Below are 19142 nucleotides of genomic sequence, written 5' to 3'. Positions count from 1 at the left end.
GGGATGAGAACGTGGGAAATATGCAGGCAGGAGAGAGAATGGTTTCCTTCTACAAATCCAATGGCTTCTCGCTTTCCTTCTCCTCCTAACCCTGAGCTAATTCATGTAGCAAGGTGCATGGGGTGGCAGGAAGAAGCAGTGTGAGTGTATTTGTGCACAGGTGAGCATGTTTACACACAGGTGAGGAACAGCTTAGTTTGTTTTCAGGCCAACTGGGGAGGGAGGCTTGATTCTATGCTACTCCCTCTGCCCTGCCACCAAAGTGGCTCATCACCTCATTCCCTTTTTAAGCCTCCCTTTGCCTGTTCTTTCCTTCCTCTCCCAACCACTTCCAGGGGGAACGTAGAGGCCCTGCGAGATGAGCCTGCCCCCGGGCACCCCCGCTGCTAGGATGCTCTTTGTTATGGCTCTGGCCTGTGCCAGCCCCTTCTTGGACCTGCGGCGGCGGACCATCAACATCCCCATCATTTTCAGTGGCTCCACCTACACGCAAGAGAGTGCCCGGTTCTCGCCTGAGGACTTCCGCAACTTCTCAATGGAGATCAACCCCATCCCTGTGGTTCTGAATGACACCAACCCGCGCAGCCTCATTGTGCGGCTCTGTGACGTTCTCTCCTCCCTGCACATCCACGGTGTGGTTTTTGAGGATGATACACGTACAGAGGCTGTGGCCCAGATCCTGGACTTCATCTCAGCACAGACCTCTGTTCCCATCATTGGCATCAACGGAGGATCAGCCATTGTTCTTACACCCAAGGTAAAGTGATTTATTCTGTCTATGTTCACTCTCATATCCTGTGTTTTTCTCTGCCCAGATTATGTATAACTATTTTAAATTCTGCACTTCATAAAATTATACAACCTGAATCTATTACAAACATTTACTCACTGATGCTAATCTGCTTAATTTGCATACAGATAGTGCAGAACTTGTCTTTATCTTAGTGCAGAATTTTGGATACTTTGATCAAGATTTTTTTTTTCATTAAGTGCAAGGCAGGCACTTAATTGAGGGGCTTTGGTGTAGGGACACTGGGAGGGCTGAAGATAACAATAGATATGTCACACAAGCTCATACTATGACCCCTTTTTCAAGGTTAGATGGGCATCAGCAGTTCAGAGAGGAGGACAATTTCAGCATAATGATTTTCTGCATGCAAGCACTTTTGAAATTATTTGTATGGTGTACAGAGGTGGAAAATGTTTTGCTGGAACTAAAAGCCAACCTTTATTCCCCAACTAAAACTATTCTGAAAGCTCTCCCATGACAGGAGAGAGGTAGAAATCAGAGAGTAGACCTATAATGGGATGGCAAATAGGTAGCACTTATCATCCTTGTGTCTTTTGCTCCCTCCTAAATCCAGGAGAAAGGATCAACCTTTCTACAATTAGGTTCTTCGACCAAACAGCAATTGCAAGTGATGTTTGAGGTCCTGGAACAGTACGATTGGACGGCATTTGCTGTCATCACGACACTGTTTCCCGGCTATGAAGACTTTGTAGATTACATTGAGGTCCTCACTGACAGCAGTTTCATTGGTTGGGAGCGCCGCAGCACTGTGACCCTTAATCTCACTGATGACCCAGACGGGGCCCGCCTCAAACGCCAGCTCCGGGAAATAAATGCCCGCATCTGCCTTCTCTACTGCTCCCGTGAAGAAGCAGAAAGCATCTTCCGTGCAGCCCGTGAAGTGAAGCTCACAGGCCCCGGGTATATCTGGTTCATGGCAGGTGCCAACTTTGGTAGAACTGAGTACATGCCGGAGGAACTGCCCGAGGGTCTCTTCATGGTGCTTTCAGCAGGATGGAAAGATGATCTCTACCACAGGGTTCAAAATGGTGTAGCCATCATTGCCAAGGGGGCAGAGGCCCTATTCCAAGTCTACGGCTCAGTTCCAAAATTCAACAATGATTGCCGGGCACCCAATCTCACCCAGATCAACGAGAACCTGCATCGGTCAGCAGGGAAAGAGGCTGGGGGGATTTTGCCTGGAAGGGGGGTGGAATCAAGAGCAAAAGAAAGTGCTGTTGTCCACAAGGGATGTATAGCAGATCTGACTTATCGCCATACCCTCCTCCCCTCCCATTCCTTTCTTCATTTGCAAATCTGTTCCTCAAAGCATGCTTCCTACATTCCTAACTTGTTCCTCTTCACATCCATTTCAGCCATTTTGACTTTCACCTTGCTTCCTTATCTCCATTTCTCATGAGTCCTTATGCGCCACTGGGCGCAGGAGTGGAATGCCAGGCTGAGCATGAGGAGGAGAGAGAGAACAGGGGGTGACATGGCAGGGGGCTGAGACCGGGGTGGGCGGGATGACAAAGGCAGGAGGAGGCAGGTACTTCTCCCAGGATATGGCTGCTCCAGATGAGAAAGCTGGACTCCTATGTCCCTTACTGGGAAAAGGAGCACAACGATTGAATCTGGGAAGAGTGTTAGCCAACCCACTAGTGGTAGAGAAACCTGAGTCAGATGGGGAGGGCATAGCCTGGTCACTGAAGACCCAGCAGCACTGCTGTCACTGGGGAAAGGGAAATCCTCCCCTATGCAGTGAGCATCTGCACACCCAACAGTTCTGCAAGGACACCTCTTCCTTACTTTCAAGTAAGAGCCTCTGTCTTCATCTGAGCAGGAACCAGGGATTCATGAATCCCTATATATCCACTCACCCTATGCACCAACATCCAGCCAGTGCTGGATTTACACAAAAGCTATATATCTATTTCATTACATTTATATACCATCTTTATATTCCAAGGATTGGCCCAAGGTCGCCAGTGAACTTCATGGCTGAGTGGGGATTTGAACCTTCGTCTTCCGGGTTATAGTCCAGCACTCTAACCATTACACCACACTGGTTAATCTACAGTTAAGGTCACGTTTAGGGCATCGCATTATGAGGGTCTCCAAATACAACCCCCAATTTCAATGACTCTGCCTTTAAAAACCCCCATAAATGGTTTAATTTTTATGTCCCATGCACAATACACACAACACATGTTGTCTGGCTCTTCCATTTAGAAAGGACTAAACAGTGTGTGTGTGACCACTCTTGCTATGTCAGAAAGCAGAAGGTGTTTTCATTTAAATAAATTTCATATGCAAATAGGCTTCTTGCAAGATAGATGATTAGTTTTCAGTTGTAACCTTGCCTATGTACGGGTTATATATGCAAATATAAAAGTTTATTACTTTTATTTTCATTGTCCTTTCTGTTAGAATAATACACAGTATTATGGGGCCTTTTAAACTTGACATAGCATAGGCTTCCAGCATGTCTTTAATCTGGCCTGCAGCCAGCTCTTTCAGTGGCTCTGCTCCCACTAATTGCATACCATCCCTTCCTACCATCTCCCCATAATGCCAGTTCACCCCGCACTTCATCCATATTTACCTACCTTCGCACACCATCCCACCCTCACTCAATACCCTGCCTCCCCTTTCAAAATGGGCCTGATTCCAGAAGGGCTTTTCCCTTCTCGATTTTCAAGTCCTGATCCACAGCTGCATCTGAAATACTAGACAAGTGCCCTGTGGGTCAGGCTTGAGGGGGATGGCAAAATGAGGGGGCAGCATATGGAAAGTGGGCTCTAGACTGACACTGAAGAGCTTCCATCATGCCTCTTCGCAGGTACTTCATGAATGTTACCTGGGGTGAGAAGGATTTCTCCTTTAATGAGGATGGGTACCTCATCAATCCATCCTTGGCTGTGATCTCCCTCAGCAAAAACCGAACCTGGGAGGTGGTGAGTTTGAGGGAGGTTTGGGGGGAAGGTGGTTGGGTTGGGGAGGAAGGTTGATGAGTCAAGGGGAGGGGGTGAAAAAACGTTTGGACAGGTCGTAATCCGGAGTCCATGTGAGTTGGTAGAATTGTGGCAAGGTTGATGTTTGGGGAAGGTGGACTGTTATCATGGGGTAATTATGGGACAAGTGTGATGGCGTGTGTTTGGAGAACTGTCCAAGGGCTATAAACAGAAAGAGCTGAGAGGGTGCTGAGTCTTAAGCCCCTGCTATAAGGCACAGCCGTTCACATCCCAGCACCCCACAGAAAGTCTCTCACAGTCCTGATGGCACCATGAAACAGTCAGAGATCGCAAGTGCCCAACAAAAAAGCAGCCAGAGGAGCAAAGTAATGTAAATTTCTTACACAAGCATATCAAGCCAAACCCTACAGGGAAAGGCAACCAATCTGGCAGGGGTGGTGGATTCATTCCTGAATCTCATTTTGGCAATTGCTAAGCCCTTGGCTGTGAGCAAAGCCCATCCACCGAGTGCTCACACAAGGTATCTATTTGGCTAATTTTGTTTAATTAAAAGTATTTATAAGTTGCATATTTTACACATGCCCTCCCAAAGTAAGAACATCAAAAGAAATGATACAGAAACAATAGCTATGTGGGCACATGATGCTACTAAAGAAAGCTGCTCTGGTTAAGTCATCAAAGCCTTAGTTGAGGGTCGTAGTCAAGAAAAAGGTCTAGAGGGCTTCCTTAAAAGCCTGAACAAGGTGTAAGCCATTTGGAAAGTGAGTTCCACAGCTGTGGGCCACCACCAAAAAAGCCCTGTCTTGTGCTCGCCAGCTTCACTGATTTTCCCAGTGAAGCAACACCTCCCTAACCTATCAAAATATATCCTAGTTTTTAACTAATTTTAACTAGTTTGTTTTTATCACTCTGTATTTTATCACCTTGTATTCCAACTTGGGAGAAAGATGGGATATAAATATCAAATAAACAAAATATAGGCAAGATCATGTGAGATATGGTATTGGCTACCCAATATCCTGACTCCATGCTGGTCATGGATGTCCTCAATGGATGTAGGAAGCAGAGGAATAATGTGAATGGAGGATGTGATTTTTAAGACAAGAGTTTGTATTTCTTTCATGTTGTAAGCCACCTTAGCATGGTTTGAAGTGGCATACAAATTAAATTATGTATGTATGTTTGCATGTACAGTATGTCTGATGTGAAGACTCAGAAGTTGGTGCAATCCTGGAGATGTTAGTTGTGGGAGGGGGCTTTCAAAACTGAGTTTCTTGAATATGGCATAAATTTGGGACCAACACTGGTGGGCTGGCAAGAGTCTGGAGAAAGGTTTGGGGTGTATCTAACCTCTTCTCTATGCCCCGGGAGGCAGGTGGGAAGATGGGAGCGCAGAATCCTGAGCATGTCACGCTACAGAAAATTCCTGCAACCTGTGGATGACAACAAGCACCTCATGGTGGCAACACTGGAGGAAAGGCCCTTTGTTATTGTCGACAACATTGATCCAGCCACAAAGACCTGCATTCGTGATTCAGTTCCCTGCCGCCACCCACTCAACCATACCAACAGGTATTCCTGAGATGCTGGCCAAGTTTACCACAGCTGAATTCAGTGTTATCAATTTTACATTTAGATCTTTCTCTTCCTCAGGAAAGTTCAGAGTGGCTTGTGTAGGCCTCCCAGTGGACACCCATCCAAGCACCAATCAATCCCATGCTTGCTTATTTATTACTTAACCCATTAATATTGCCCCATTCCTCCAAGGATCTCAAAGTGGCACACATAGTTTTCTTTCTTTCTTTCTTTCTTTCTTTCTTTCTTTCTTTCTTTCTTTCTTTCTTTCTTAGCTTTGCTGTGTGGGTAGGTTAGTGAATGGCCTAAAATCAGCAAGTGAGTTTCATGGCTGACAGGGGATTTGAACCTGGGCCGCTACAGACCTAGTCCACTATAACCACTACGTCATGCTGGCTCTGTGTTTACCTTCCACAGTGCTCCTAAACCACTTGCTGAGTTCCTTTCCCTCCCTCCTTGTGCTGTTCACAGCCATCAAATGGTAAAGAGCTGCTGCAAAGGATTTTGCATTGACATCCTGAAGCGTCTGGCTAAAACTCTGGGTTTCACCTACGATCTCTATCTTGTCACCAATGGCAAGCATGGCAAGATAGTCAACGGCATGTGGAACGGCATGATTGGAGAGGTAACTTCATCCCCTCCCCAAGGAACTGGGTGGTCTGGGCTCACGCACAACTTCTTAGGACTCTCTGCATTTTGTTCCTCTTAAAAGAACCCAGGAATTCTGGTTTCCCACCCACACATGTGTGACTCTCAACTCCACTTGAGAGGACCCACAAGTCCTGCTGCAGGCTGTTTGGATTGTATCCTTGAAGTAAAGGACTATTGAATAGTGCACCGACATAAATAGTAGGGTTAATCTGCTTCAAAGATTATGGGAGGGTTGCCCTAGGCAATATGGCTCTGCCCATTCCTGGATCTGATAGGCAAACAGAATTTTACATCCTGTCTCCAGGGCTCAGGGTGGGTACCACTGTTTACTCAGAAATACTGGACCCTCCCCTTCCTTTCCAGAAAACCCAGGATTGCTGGCTATTTGTACTTTATCCATCTCTCTGTGTGTGTGTCTCTCAGGTGTATTACAAGCGAGCTGACATGGCGATTGGATCCCTGACCATCAATGCGGAGAGAGCTGAAGTCATAGATTTTTCTGTGCCCTTTGTCGAGACAGGAATCAGTGTGATGGTGTCTCGTAGCAATGGAACTGTTTCACCTTCTGCCTTCCTAGGTGAATACCCAGCCCTGGGATGGGTCAAAGTAAAAAGCAGGAGGGAGCGTTGGCATGAGATGTGGAAGGAGTCTTCCAGGTAGTCTGGTTTCAAAGCAGGGTTCATTATAGTAGAGAAGTCAGAAGTCCTAATCTTCCCCCATCCTGTCATCTATTGGATCTAAGTAGTTGTGTACCCAATCTTGGGGAAACAGCCCCACTAAGGACCTGCTTTATTGCTGAGGTAGAGTTTTGAATTTTTTAGTGTCAATTTTATTTTAGCATTTTTAACCCACCATTTATGCTGGAAAGGTGGGGTATAGATAAAATAGAAAAATGTTTAAAACAATTGTTAAAATGGACATACAAAATTATGACCTTTGGCTGAAGGAAAATGGCCTGAGAAAAGCCATAAGCAGAGAAAGAGAGAGAAAGAAAAGAAAACTTGCCCATTTGTGGGTATCAAGTGGGCAGCTGCCAATATGTATCAATGGGAGTTACATAACTGCAGTTAACACAGTACTTAGAATCACAATGGAAGTACCAGCAGACAGGTTTTTCCAAATCCTGGGAAAAGACAATTTCACCCAAATTGACTCACATTAACAAATGTGCAGTTTTCAAGGAAGACATTTTGATCTTTCAGATCAAAGTAATAGCTTTATTTTTTTGCCATGGAGGGACTTGTGTAGCACCCTCCCAAAGCCACTATTCCCTCAAGGATGGTGATAATGGTAGATCCATTTTTTCCCCCTGCTTTGGGGTTCATCTGCATCATACTCTTAAATCAATTCTGACAGACTATCTCAGAGTCTCCACATGACCACAACTCACACAGCTCCTCAGGAAAAGCCAATTTAAAGAGGCGGCCTTAAATTATACCATTTTTAAAAGTGTTACTCGTGATTTAGGGTGCCTCTTTTATGCCAAAGGTTCAGAACCCCTGCTTTCACCCACTAGAGCCTAGCTGTCTCGGGCATACCACCACCGTGGTCCATGTTTCTCTTCCTGCAGAGCCCTACAGCCCTGCTGTCTGGGTGATGATGTTTGTCATGTGCCTGACTGTCGTTGCGGTGACCGTCTTCATCTTTGAATATTTCAGCCCAGTAGGCTATAATCGCAGCCTCAGCGCCAGTAAACGTGAGTGCACCAAGGATAAGGGAGGGGCATGTGTCTGAAACTGGGGTACCTATGGAGATAAGGAAGGGCGGCAAGCATGTGCAGCCTGTTGCGCTCCAGCCTCTATGGCAAAGTTCAAACTCTGATTCATATTCCCCCATCCCATCCTGCCTGGTAGGCACTGGAGGCTCCAAGTTCACCATTGGGAAATCCATCTGGCTGCTCTGGGCTTTGGTGTTCAACAACTCTGTGCCTGTGGAGAACCCCAGGGGCACCACCAGCAAGATCATGGTGCTGATCTGGGCCTTCTTCGCCGTCATCTTCCTTGCCAGCTACACCGCCAATCTGGCCGCCTTTATGATACAGGAGGAATATGTAGACACGGTGTCTGGGCTCAGCGACCAGAAGGTGAGAAGAAGGGAGGGCTCCCAGAGGGGGGGAAACAGAGGCATAGTACCCAATTTGTGGAATTCTCTTCCCAGGGAGGCTCGCCTGGCACCTTCATTACATATCTTTAGGTGCCAGGTGAAAACGTTTCTTTATAACCAGGCCTTGGGCTGATTAAACATTCTGTAGCCTTTTAAATGTTGGAGGAGCGTTATTGGTCTGTTTTTGTTTTATTATGTATTTTGTGTTCTCATTTTGTATTTTTATGTTGTGAACTGCCCTGTGATCTTTGGATGAGGGGGTGTTATACATTTTTAATTAATGATAATGATAATAATAAGTTCCACTCCCTCCCTCCCATCATATCTATCCCTACCAGACAAAATTCCCCATTCATTCCTTTGCCACAGCTCTCGTTTTATTTCCCCTTTCATTTTCTTTTCCATTACCAAAAACAACATGCCAGGCACAATGTTTTCCTTCAGACCAGATTAAACATATCCCCATTTCCACTAATATAAAAAAATTAAGTGACCACCACTGCTTCCCCAGTGTTTGACAAATGATGAAAGGGAAGCAAGGAAAACCATGAGATGTGTGTATAATCATGGCTACATGTTAAACCAAAACCAAACAACTCTAAAATAAAAAAGATGTGTACCTTTGCTACACTTTAACACAAAAGAGTAAAGTTGAGCCTCTGTTATTCACTGTACACATTTCCATCAAATCACATGGTCCTACAGTGTCTGCTTGCAGTGCCTTAGATCTCAGCTGTCTTGACTTCACTTGCATAGTCTTGCAAGGGCATTCTTTTTTGACTGAGCAGCTCAGGTTTTGCAAGGTTTATTTTAAATTGCTTGGGGAGGAGCAACCTGGCTGTGACCACTGCAAACTCAGCAACTGGAAAGTTTTGCTTTCGGTGCCAATAGTGCTGTTGGGGAAATGTCAGTGAAGGTGAAACTGCCCAGAACAAAGGCAAAGCCAGAAGATCAGACAGGCAGGCAGGCAGGCAATTGCACATCTTTGTCTCCTACTCCAAAGTACCAGACCTGACACTGAAAAGCCTCTGAATCCTAGGGAGCTCTTAGTAAGAATCTGGCTGAAACCCACATACCAAGTCTGTGCATTCGTATTACAGTTCACATTATCTAGCATGAGCTCACCGCCACTAATCTATAGCTCTTCCTCTGGAAAAAGTGCTAGCAGAGCCCTGTAGATTACCCACCTGCAGAGCAGGAGAGCTATTCATGTTGATGCACTCATGGCACACTTATCATTTTTAGAAACTAACGGTGGCACTGAGAACAGATTCTAGCTCTTACCTTCAGTCCTAATTGCTGTTTAATTTTAAAATGTTACACTTGCTTGTGCTGATAGGCTTCTGGTAGGCAATGTTTACTTTCAGAAAAGCCACACATACCCACAATCAGGCCAGATCCATCACACTCCCCTTAAGACAACTGCAACAGGAAATATGTGGGTGTGCCTGTGCATGCATGCATGCATGTGGTCAAGATTAAAGGGTGGCTGACCTAAGCAGTGGAACTCATACCCTTGGTAGCTCCACATAGCCCTCCACTGGGATACTTTGCTGGTGCCCAGCATGCATGGTGTGTATTTATAAACCAGAACGTGGCTGATTATTCCCTGACAATTAGCCCCTGACGAACAACCACAGCTGTGGGGAAGGAGGGGGCCACACAAACCGGACCAGCTGTGGCAAGGCAGCCTCACTCCAATTGAATCCCTTTCGTTAAGAACTAACGAGCTGGGATGTAATTAATGGGCGTAATTAACGTCCAACATGAAACACAATCGCAGATAAATATTAAACAGCTCAGATTAACCAACTCGAACTGAGTAGGGAGCAGTTTGAGGGAGAGGGTAAAAGAAGAAAATCCAGGCAGAGGAAAAGAATAAGTGTTTCTATAGTGGAATCATAGTAACATCTATTCAGAAGTCCCACTGAATTCAATTGGACCTTACGCCCAGGTAGGGATGGGGGAGAAATTTGATTCAATTCACCTTTAAAGATGAACTTCACATTTTCTGAAACAGTATGTGAGCTGAAACACAGCTGTCCTTCGGACTTACCTACATTTTGCATTGCAGTTCTCCAGTAAGGTAATGTGTACAAACATGTATATACAATGGTAACATTTGCATATAAATGCATATATTAATGAACACAACATACAAAAATGCATCATAGTAGGGGAAACTGTTTTCCAAAATGTGTATATTAGGCAAAACTGCATATAAAAATGTGTATCAAAGGAGAAATTCACACAAAAATGGTGACAGATTTTCACTAGGTCTTTTTTTTTATAAAAAAATCAGCTGATATAACCCTAACATAAGATTGGAAAAGTGAGAAACTAAGAGAAACCAAAACTGATATATTTGCCACCCATCCCTAGTCTCAGGTTAAATAGCAATGCAGCCTCAGTCTTGTGAAATTCAAGAGAGGGAGCCATGTTATCAGGTTGCAACAAACACAACCAAAAGCCTTGTGACACCTTAAAAACTAACAGATTAATTGCGGCATCAACTTCTCTGGACAAAAACCCACTTAACACGGCGACCCCCTCTGGACTTTGCCATTAGAGAAGGCACTGCATTTAGCCATCAAAAGTGGAAAGCCTCATTCTGTGCATCTGACAAAGCAGGTTTGAGCCTATGAAAGCTTCCTGTACAATAAATGAACATGTCTTAAAATGCTACAAGACTCTCGTTTTGTTTCTAGCTGTAGAAACGTTTTCCCCTCCCCTCTCCATCCTGATGGTTTTCCCAGTATTCTCTTCTACCTCTATTTGCCTCTTTTCCATTAATTCTTCCCCCCATTGCTTTGTCATACACATTCCTCTGTCAAATTCCAGATAATCTCTACCAATCTCCCATCTTCTTTTCTCACTTTCCCCAGACGCTTTTGTCTGCCTAATGGCTTCTAAGCTTTAGACACCTAGAAGCCTCTTTCCATTATCCCCATTTGCAAGAAAACCATCGCTCCCCCTTTCTTCCTCCCCGCACCCATTGCTGGCACTCTGTATTTTGTCCCCAACCTGGGATGCATTTGATTTTTGCTGTTTCTTTGCTTCCCATTTCCATGTCGAAAGGCCCAGTTGCCCCAGGAATATCAAGGAGGGACTGAATTTGCTCAGAGAGCTCTTGTGTGAAGCCAATTTTGTGATGCTCAAAACAGACCAAAGATGTTTTTCTCCATCTACAGGCTTCTTGAAGCAGACTCTTGTAACAGAACAAGCAGGCTGCCTCTGCCCTTCATACTTCTAAATGTGTCCCCATCTATTTCAGTATCACTGATCTCTCGGTGCACCTCTCTGTCAACAATCCTGTCTGCCAACTGCTGAATCCATCTATACCCAGAATTACCTGTTCATTGTGTCTTCTATTTATGAGTCCATTCCTGGCCTCTTTCCACCCCGCCCTGCTTGCCCCTTTCCATTTTTCTCATCTGACTCCTTTCTGACTTTGGTTGCGGTAGTGTCACAAGCATCTCTTCACTAGGGGCCACAATGTAGTATCAGAAGAGCTACACTATTCCCTTTTTTTCCATCACATCGTATGCACTTCTGAGCCCCCTCCCCACCAAAAAAAAAAAAAAATTACCAGGAATTTTACTTGGTATAGGGAGCAGAGGCTATGTTTAATCTGCTGCTCAACTCATGCAGAGTACTGCATATCCACTGCAGTCGCCCCCATCCTCTGTATTTCTCCCCTTACCATAACAGGCAAACAGGAATCAATGTGATTGTTGCTAAAATGCTGTTTGTAAGAGCATTTTAAAATGGAAAACATAGGGCTCGTCTATGCCTTTACTGATCATGAAGAAAGGCTCTCTGCAGCTTGACAATAAACAAACAAGCGCATTAGTTGAAGAGGGTGTGTGTAAGCATAGGAAATGTGCAAAGATGGGTCAAAAAAGGACAAAAAACAAAATCAACGCTGCCTGGGAACTGGTACAAACACACCCTCAAGGTGTTTCATCTTGCATGGCCTTCGAGTTCCACATCCCACTGTTCCTTTCTCACTCTGCTTCTCCCTTCGCTCTATGTCTTATTTCCCAAACTGCCTGTCTCACCCTCCTGTCCTTAGATAAATCTCTAAAAAGTTCGTTTTCTTTTCCTTGGCTTGGGCACTGGTCTCTTGGCTGGATTCTAGAGGACAAACTCAATAATCATACATGATGTTTCTTGCTCATATCTATTTAGTCTTCTCGTCCATCTCCAAATACTACTGTCTGTCTGCCTTCTTATCGTGTCACGGAACTGTTTGAGAAGGAGGAGACTACAAGGCCCTTAGTCTAACCCCTGCCACCAGCTGGGACAGACCACCCGCCCACCCACCCACATCTTCCAATATCAGTGTCCATCTGACATTACAGGGGTGGAATTCCCTTCAAACTCTAAACATCATGAACGATTACACCCTGTGGAGTTGAAACTGACCCCCAAAGCCATTATTAAATGAAAAGCAGGTTCAGGAGAGGAGAAAATAAGAGTGGCAGGAGGATGGACAGGAGGAAAGGGTGTACATAATCCCCTCTCTGTCTGCCATTTTTCTGCTTCAAGTCACGCACAAAAACACAAATTTTCCATCTGCGGGAATCCAAAAGCATGTTGGAAACACAGAATCACAGAGCTGGATCTGCCCCTGCTGATACGCTGTTTCCTCTAGCGGCTTCTAAATCCCCCTCTCCCAAGCTGCTCTTCCTAATAAAAATGTGTGACATGAAGGTCAACCCTGAGCATGAGCAAAACTTGTTCACTCAGGTTGTGGCAGTTCCTAATGCCCAGAGGAAAATTTAGAACTTCCAGATATCAACCCTTCCTGACTATCCTCTTCCCCAATCCAGCCTGTTTTTCCAACTTACCTCACAGGGCTATTGTGAGGCTAAAATGGGGAAGCAGAAACCATGTGCCTCACCCTTAGCTCCAAAGAGGATGGGGATTAAAATGGAAGCTCATAAATAAATCTGTTGGCTCATTTATTCATCCTCAAATAAACATGGTATTTACCTACCCATCCATCACTATATGCATCTCTCCATTTCTTATCCATACCACTCTGCTTGTCTGTCTCATCCATCACACACAACAGGGTGCTTCTCCATATCCAGAAATCATAATGCTTGGGAAGGTGAACTCTGTTCTAATTGATGCCAGCCAAATTTCCGTTTTATTTCTCAGCCAACTGAGCACAACAATACATTACTCCAAAAGTAGCACCAGCAAATTTAAGAATCTCCCTCCTCCCATCCTTGCTCAGTTTTCACATTTGGGAGGAGAGCAGGGAAGGGGTCGGGGCAAGATCCGCAGAAGCACTCTTCACACTCCAATTTCCCTTTACCTCCCTCTACAGTTCCAGAAACCACAGCATCACTACCCACCTTTGAGATTTGGCACTGTTCCCAACGGGAGTACCGAGAAAAACATTCGGAACAACTATGGGGAGATGCACGAATATATGGGGAAGTACAACCAGCGCAGCGTGGAGGATGCACTCCAGAACCTGCAGACAGGGTAGGTGGGGGGAAATGGAAGAAGCAGTGGTGGCAGCAGGAAGGGCAACTCCAAGACCCTTAGTTCTCAGCATATATTTTCATCCTAAGCCTTTCTGCTCCCTGGGGCGCATGGCCTGCAGCAGGCCCCTACAGTAGGACCACATGTGCCCTATGTTTCTCTCCACATAACCCATTTTTTACACAACAGATGTGCAAATGCTTCTCATTTATGTCGCACACTCTCGTCGTCATTCCATGAGGCCTCACTCCTGTTGTAGAGAAGCCACCATTTGCCCACACTTGGGGTAAATATTCAGTGAAGTAAATGCAGTTTTTCCCCTCTGCAACATCCTCTCCCTCCAGCGGTAGTACATTAATTGCTGTGGCAATTGCTATGTGGAATGTGACTGTGTGAGTGACACAGGCTGCTGCTGGATGTTGCTTGTGACATGGCCAGCTTTAATGCCCATGCTGTTTTGTGATCCTTTAACAAGTTTATAATTATAATTAGTCAATTTTCATTAGGCTGTCATCTGATTAAAGAAATCTTAGCCAATTTAATAATAATATGAGTTTGGGTCAATTAATCAGTGAATTAATTAAATCTGCAGAAATGTGCATATGAGCAAAAATTACTCTCTTTTTTTTAAGCATACTTTGTTTTTAGATGATGCACTGCAGACATTAGAAGAGGCATCCCCACTTCTCTCTCATATAGGAGTGAAGGCCTGTGCAAAAGCTCTGTTTGCCATGTGCTGTTAATGCAAGTAATTGCATTAAAAATATTTTTTTAAAAAGAAACTGTTGCCTTGCTCATTGGGGACTCCTTTTTAGTTGAATGAATCTAACCAATTAATTAAGGCTGCAAGCCTATGCCCGCTTACCTGGAAGTAAGCTTCGCGTAAGATCAGATTATAGAAACTGCAGTCCTAAAAAAACCCAAAAAAACACCTCTAAAGGCTGTGCACTCCTTCTGTGTATAACTCTGGTGAGCAAGTGCTTGTCTAGCCTTGGTAGCTGCACACACCAGCAAGAGTGCCTCCCCACTGTTCCCCACAACAACACTTCTGTGAACTTCTATGAACTCCTGCTGGCTCATTTCATAAATAAACCAAATAAGACAAGTCCACAGTGAGGCATTCAAGTGCAGGATTGAGCTGCGCCATCATGCTGTTAACTAGACTTCCACGTGGGGTTTTTGTATGTGGATTTTGGATTTGTGAGCATTTGTGACTTAAACGCTAATTTTTTGCTGCTGTAGGAGTGCATTGTAGCTCTGCCTGTTTGAGCGCCCTTTCAGGGTGGTTCCCACTGCTGTTGGAACTGCTGCCAATCCTACTAACTATTTTTTAAAAGCCAACTGGCAAGGTTATGGGTGTGTGATTCACCATTTAAACTCCCACATACTCTGCTAATTAACCCAAATTAACAACCACCTCCCAATTCTACAGTCACAATCATTTATATATGGATTAGAATTCCTACTCTGTACATATATGTACTTAAGACAGGCACCTCCAACTTTGGGCCACCAAAATTTATGTGACTTCAGTTCCCTTCACTCCTGACCAATTTGTCAAGCTGGCTGCAGGTGTTGGGGTTGTACTGTAGTGATGGGCTGGATGGGGGCTTATAAACTGAGTCTGAGTCCTGGCAAGATTGAGGTTTGTAGGCTTGGGAAGTCAGTAAGTTGCCAGGCCTGGGTGGGGCTGCTCTCTCCTTGAAGGAGCAGGTGCAAAGTCTGAGGATTTTCCCAGATCCAACTCTACCACTGGAGGTGTCCTCAGTGGCTAGGAAGCTTGGCTGAGAAGACAGATACAGTTGTTCCTGGATCAGGATAGCAGTTATCCATGCATTGCTAACCTCACAGTTGGATCACTGCAACACACTGTTTGTAGAACTACCTTGGCAGTTGATCTGGAGGCTGCGGCTAATGCAGAATGCAGGGGTCGGCTTGCAAACTAGCACCCGCAACTTGATTTCTGGATTTGCACTGGCAAATCCCTCCCTGCATATTGCCTGCATTGGCGTGGTGACCTGTGGATGTGGGTCTCTGATGTGGAGGAGTTCTGTTCCTCCGGAGGTGCAGGCTTGGAAAGTACAGATTCCTGCCTTGGGTTCCAGAATGCCTGATTTGCTGGGCTCAGGCTGTGACTCAGGCTTGCATAGGATACCAGGGCCTGTGATCTTCCTTGTAGCTGCTGTACTGATAGTGGCCTGCCTTGTCTAAATTGGAGCTGCCCCTGGCCAGGAGTTCTGGCACTGGGCCATTTCAACGGTGCTGAAGATTCTAAAAGAATGACTTTGCCACTATTGCAGAATTCAACTATTCGGTTCTTGCGGCTTTCCCCTATGCTGTCCCTGTCTGGTGCTTTGTGTGTTTACTGCTTGTTAAGTTCTTCCTTCTCTTTTTAATCAGTGGTCTGCATCTACTCTTCAGGGTTTGTTTGTTCTTGTTGTTTAAAGTTCAGAGTTTTTTTTGTTTTTAAATACCACCATGTACATTCATGGCCACCAAAACTTTGCCAGTATGTGTGAATGGTTGAATGGGGATGGGCACAAGGGGACAGGACGGAGACAACTAATAGTCTGATCCTATGTGAATTTAAAGTTATGGGCCCTGTGTAGGGTCAGTCTGTGAAACAGAGGGCATTAGAAAGCAAAAGACTGAGAAGAAAGCTTGGAACCAAGATCTCTAGATAGAGGTAGCTGAAGAGGTGAGCCTGTCTATAATAAAAAATAAATAAAGGGGGGAGGAAGCGAAGATAAAATAGAGTGGGACAGTGGCTGACGTGCAGTTCTAACAGTAAAGGGCACCTTTTCCTTATGGGCCTATTAAAAGTATCTCCTATGCTATATAACTATGGCTGAAAACTTTAACAGCTTTAATGGGAAGATTAATCAGGCTCATAATAAAATCCCTGCACCCAAGTTAATTGGTCAGGCTAAGCATACGGAAAGGCTCAGTCATGTTTAAAGGCATGCTGCCGGGCAATCATCTAGTTTCTAGTTCCTACCTGTGACATATTTGATGACAACGAAGAATAAACGTAAAGATGTTCTATCTTTCTAGTTTATTACCCAAAGGTGGCCACCTTTTGGCTCTCAGGAGTCGTATACTTTCATGTAATGCTAAGAACCAGTTTTTATTTAATTGATTTTTATACTGCTCTCCCTCTCACATTCAACTGAAGGCCACAGTGCTCTGTTGAATTAATTCTTAAAATATTTTAAAAAGCCTGACCCTTCCACAATATTGATGGGCCTTCAATGTGTTTATTTTTTGATGCCGTTTTGACTCTGGTGTGTTACTATAACAGGAAATATTCACATATGGGATAAGAAACAAGTGAGCCTCTCCGTCTAACAATGAATATTACTATTTGTTTAATAGGGATGCGGGTGGCACTGTGGTCTAAACCACTGAGCCTCTTGGGCTTGCCGATTGGAAGGTTGGCGGTTCGAATCTGCGTGACAGAGTGAGCTCCAGTTGCTTTGTCCCAGCTCCTGCCAACCTAGCAGTTTGAAAGCATACCAGTGCAAGTAGATAAATAGGTACCGCTGTGGCAGGAAGGTAAACAGCGTTTCCGTGTGCTCTGGCTCCCATCATGGTGTCCCGTTGCACCAGAAGCGGTTTAGTCATGCTGGCCACATGACCCGGAAAGCTGTCTGTGGACAAATACCAGCTCCTTCTGTCTAAAAGCGAGATGAGCACCACAACCCCATAGTCACCTTTGACTGGACTTAACCGTCCAGGGGTCCTTTACCTTTACCTTACTATTTGTTTGTTAAATGGTAAGCTGTCTCACACTTAAAGAAAGCTGTCCCCTTCCCTCAAAAATATGCTTTCCCTTTAATTGCAATATGAATGCCTGTAGTTCTAATCAATAGGTCTGTGCAAAGGTGGACAAATAATAAATGGAGGCATTTTTAATGCGCTAAATGCTGCATCCATTCTTTCCTTCTCTGCCTGCCTTTCTTATCTGACTGCAGGAAGCTGGATGCCTTCATCTACGATGCAGCCGTCCTCAACTACATGGCCCGAAAGGAAGAAGGCTGTAAACTTGTCACCATAGGGAGTGGGAAAGTCTTTGCCACTACAGGCTACGGCATTGCGCTGCAGAAAGGATCCAAGTGGAAACGGCCCATTGACCTGGCCCTGCTCCAGTTTCTGAGTGATGGTAAGGCTTAGCTACATGCCAGGTTCTAGGGAGAGCACTGGGAAGTTGAGAGATGCCCAGGTTTTTGGGATGAGAACAAACTTAAGTGTCAGTAACTGGGAGGTGGGGGGGAATATTTTCTCCAACATCTGTGTGAGTGGTATTGTTCTCTCTCTGTCTCTGTCTCTGTCCCACCTGCTCTTCCACTAGGCAATGACTGCTGGGTGTGTATGCATAAGATACTTTGGAGAAGGGGTGTCTGAAATAAAGGATATTTATTACTTGCTGTGGACACTCCTGAATAATTTGCACTGGAAAGAAATCTATGCATAATCCTACTTCCTGCTGCGGGGCAAGACCACCCCATTCTATCCATACACTATGAAAAAGCATGAAGTTGAAATATGAGGCAACTGGTGCTCCTTCTTCAGATACTCAGCCCCCACCCCACCTCCGCACCCATTTCTAGTAAGCTCAGAGCCCAGAAAAGTACCAAACTGCCAATCCCACTCCTTATGGATGGGTCATGTTCTTCATAGTGATTGGTGAACAGGACTTTCCCTCACATTTTTGCTGGGGCAGAAGGCTTAGTCAGGTAAAGGAATGCTGGTCTGCCAAGATGAAACATTCATTACCCTTTGCTATAAAATGGGTTACCTGGATTCTGAAGTTCAGTTAAAACAGATTAGTTTCCTTTAAGACACTTTTACTATGTATTTGGTTGAATTTATTGTTGTGTGCTCCTTGAATTTTGAGAAGTCATGGGGCAGTGCTATATGGGATAGTTTCCTTTGAATGAGAGTTTTGTATGGTAAACCGCCCTGTGATCCTCAGATGAAGGAGGTATATGGTGTCATTGTAATAAAAAATGTTAGCATAATGGAAGCAAATAGGCACCCCTACAGCACAGAACAAATCCACTAATCCCATATCAGATGTTCAGAGAGAGAGACACCCTGCATTCCAAGCTGTTTCACCTTCAGCTAACTCACAGCTCCTTATCTGTCTGTCCCATTATAAAAAATGAAAATGCTTTCTTGCTGTCTCCCTTCCTCCCACACCCCAATTCTGATGGGTGTTGCATTTACAAGCTAGAATGAGATTTGATATCATTAAGGGCAATTAAAGCCCATTTGTCAAGTCCCTGATCAACGGTTGATTTGTCAGGCAAAACCAATGTGACAGGCTCATTCATGTTAATCAAGTGAGCAAAACTCATATTACCAGCAGGAGTGTGGATTTCTCCAATTCTTTTAGCGTATGTTTATCCACGGAGATGGGGAGGGGTTTCTAACTCAAATGTAGAATCATAGAATCATAGAGTTGGAAGAGACCACAAGGGCCATCGAGTCCAACCCCCTGATGTAGAAGTTTGCTGAGAGGACTTATGGGCCCTGGAACTGAC

At 44.8% G+C, this 19142-nt stretch overlaps 2 protein-coding genes across 8 annotated transcripts in view; one reads left to right on the top strand and one right to left on the bottom strand.

Annotated features, from left to right (window-relative positions):
* The window catches only part of KDELR1 (KDEL endoplasmic reticulum protein retention receptor 1), a 124016-nt gene that overhangs the window by 46704 nt on the left and 58170 nt on the right, over nucleotides 1-19142 (bottom strand). The gene's annotated exons all lie outside the window — the stretch shown is intronic.
* GRIN2D (glutamate ionotropic receptor NMDA type subunit 2D) overlaps nucleotides 1-19142 on the top strand; it is a 59053-nt gene that overhangs the window by 27989 nt on the left and 11922 nt on the right. For all 3 annotated transcript variants that reach the window (XM_082196892.1, XM_082196891.1, XM_082196890.1), the window contains 10 exons: nucleotides 336-757; nucleotides 1365-1957; nucleotides 3633-3747; nucleotides 5141-5337; nucleotides 5812-5965; nucleotides 6415-6568; nucleotides 7562-7687; nucleotides 7845-8074; nucleotides 13436-13596; nucleotides 17571-17758. In XM_082196892.1, the coding sequence (XP_082053018.1) occupies nucleotides 359-757; nucleotides 1365-1957; nucleotides 3633-3747; nucleotides 5141-5337; nucleotides 5812-5965; nucleotides 6415-6568; nucleotides 7562-7687; nucleotides 7845-8074; nucleotides 13436-13596; nucleotides 17571-17758 (2317 nt within the window). In that variant the 5' untranslated portion in view covers nucleotides 336-358. The remainder of the gene's footprint in view (nucleotides 1-335; nucleotides 758-1364; nucleotides 1958-3632; nucleotides 3748-5140; nucleotides 5338-5811; nucleotides 5966-6414; nucleotides 6569-7561; nucleotides 7688-7844; nucleotides 8075-13435; nucleotides 13597-17570; nucleotides 17759-19142) is intronic.

This window comes from Podarcis vaucheri (assembly GCF_965113315.1).
Source record: "Podarcis vaucheri genome assembly, chromosome: 13".
Taxonomy (NCBI): Eukaryota; Metazoa; Chordata; class Lepidosauria; order Squamata; family Lacertidae; genus Podarcis; species Podarcis vaucheri.
Note: the sequence above shows the minus strand (reverse complement) of the source record. Positions and strands in the feature narration are given on the sequence as shown.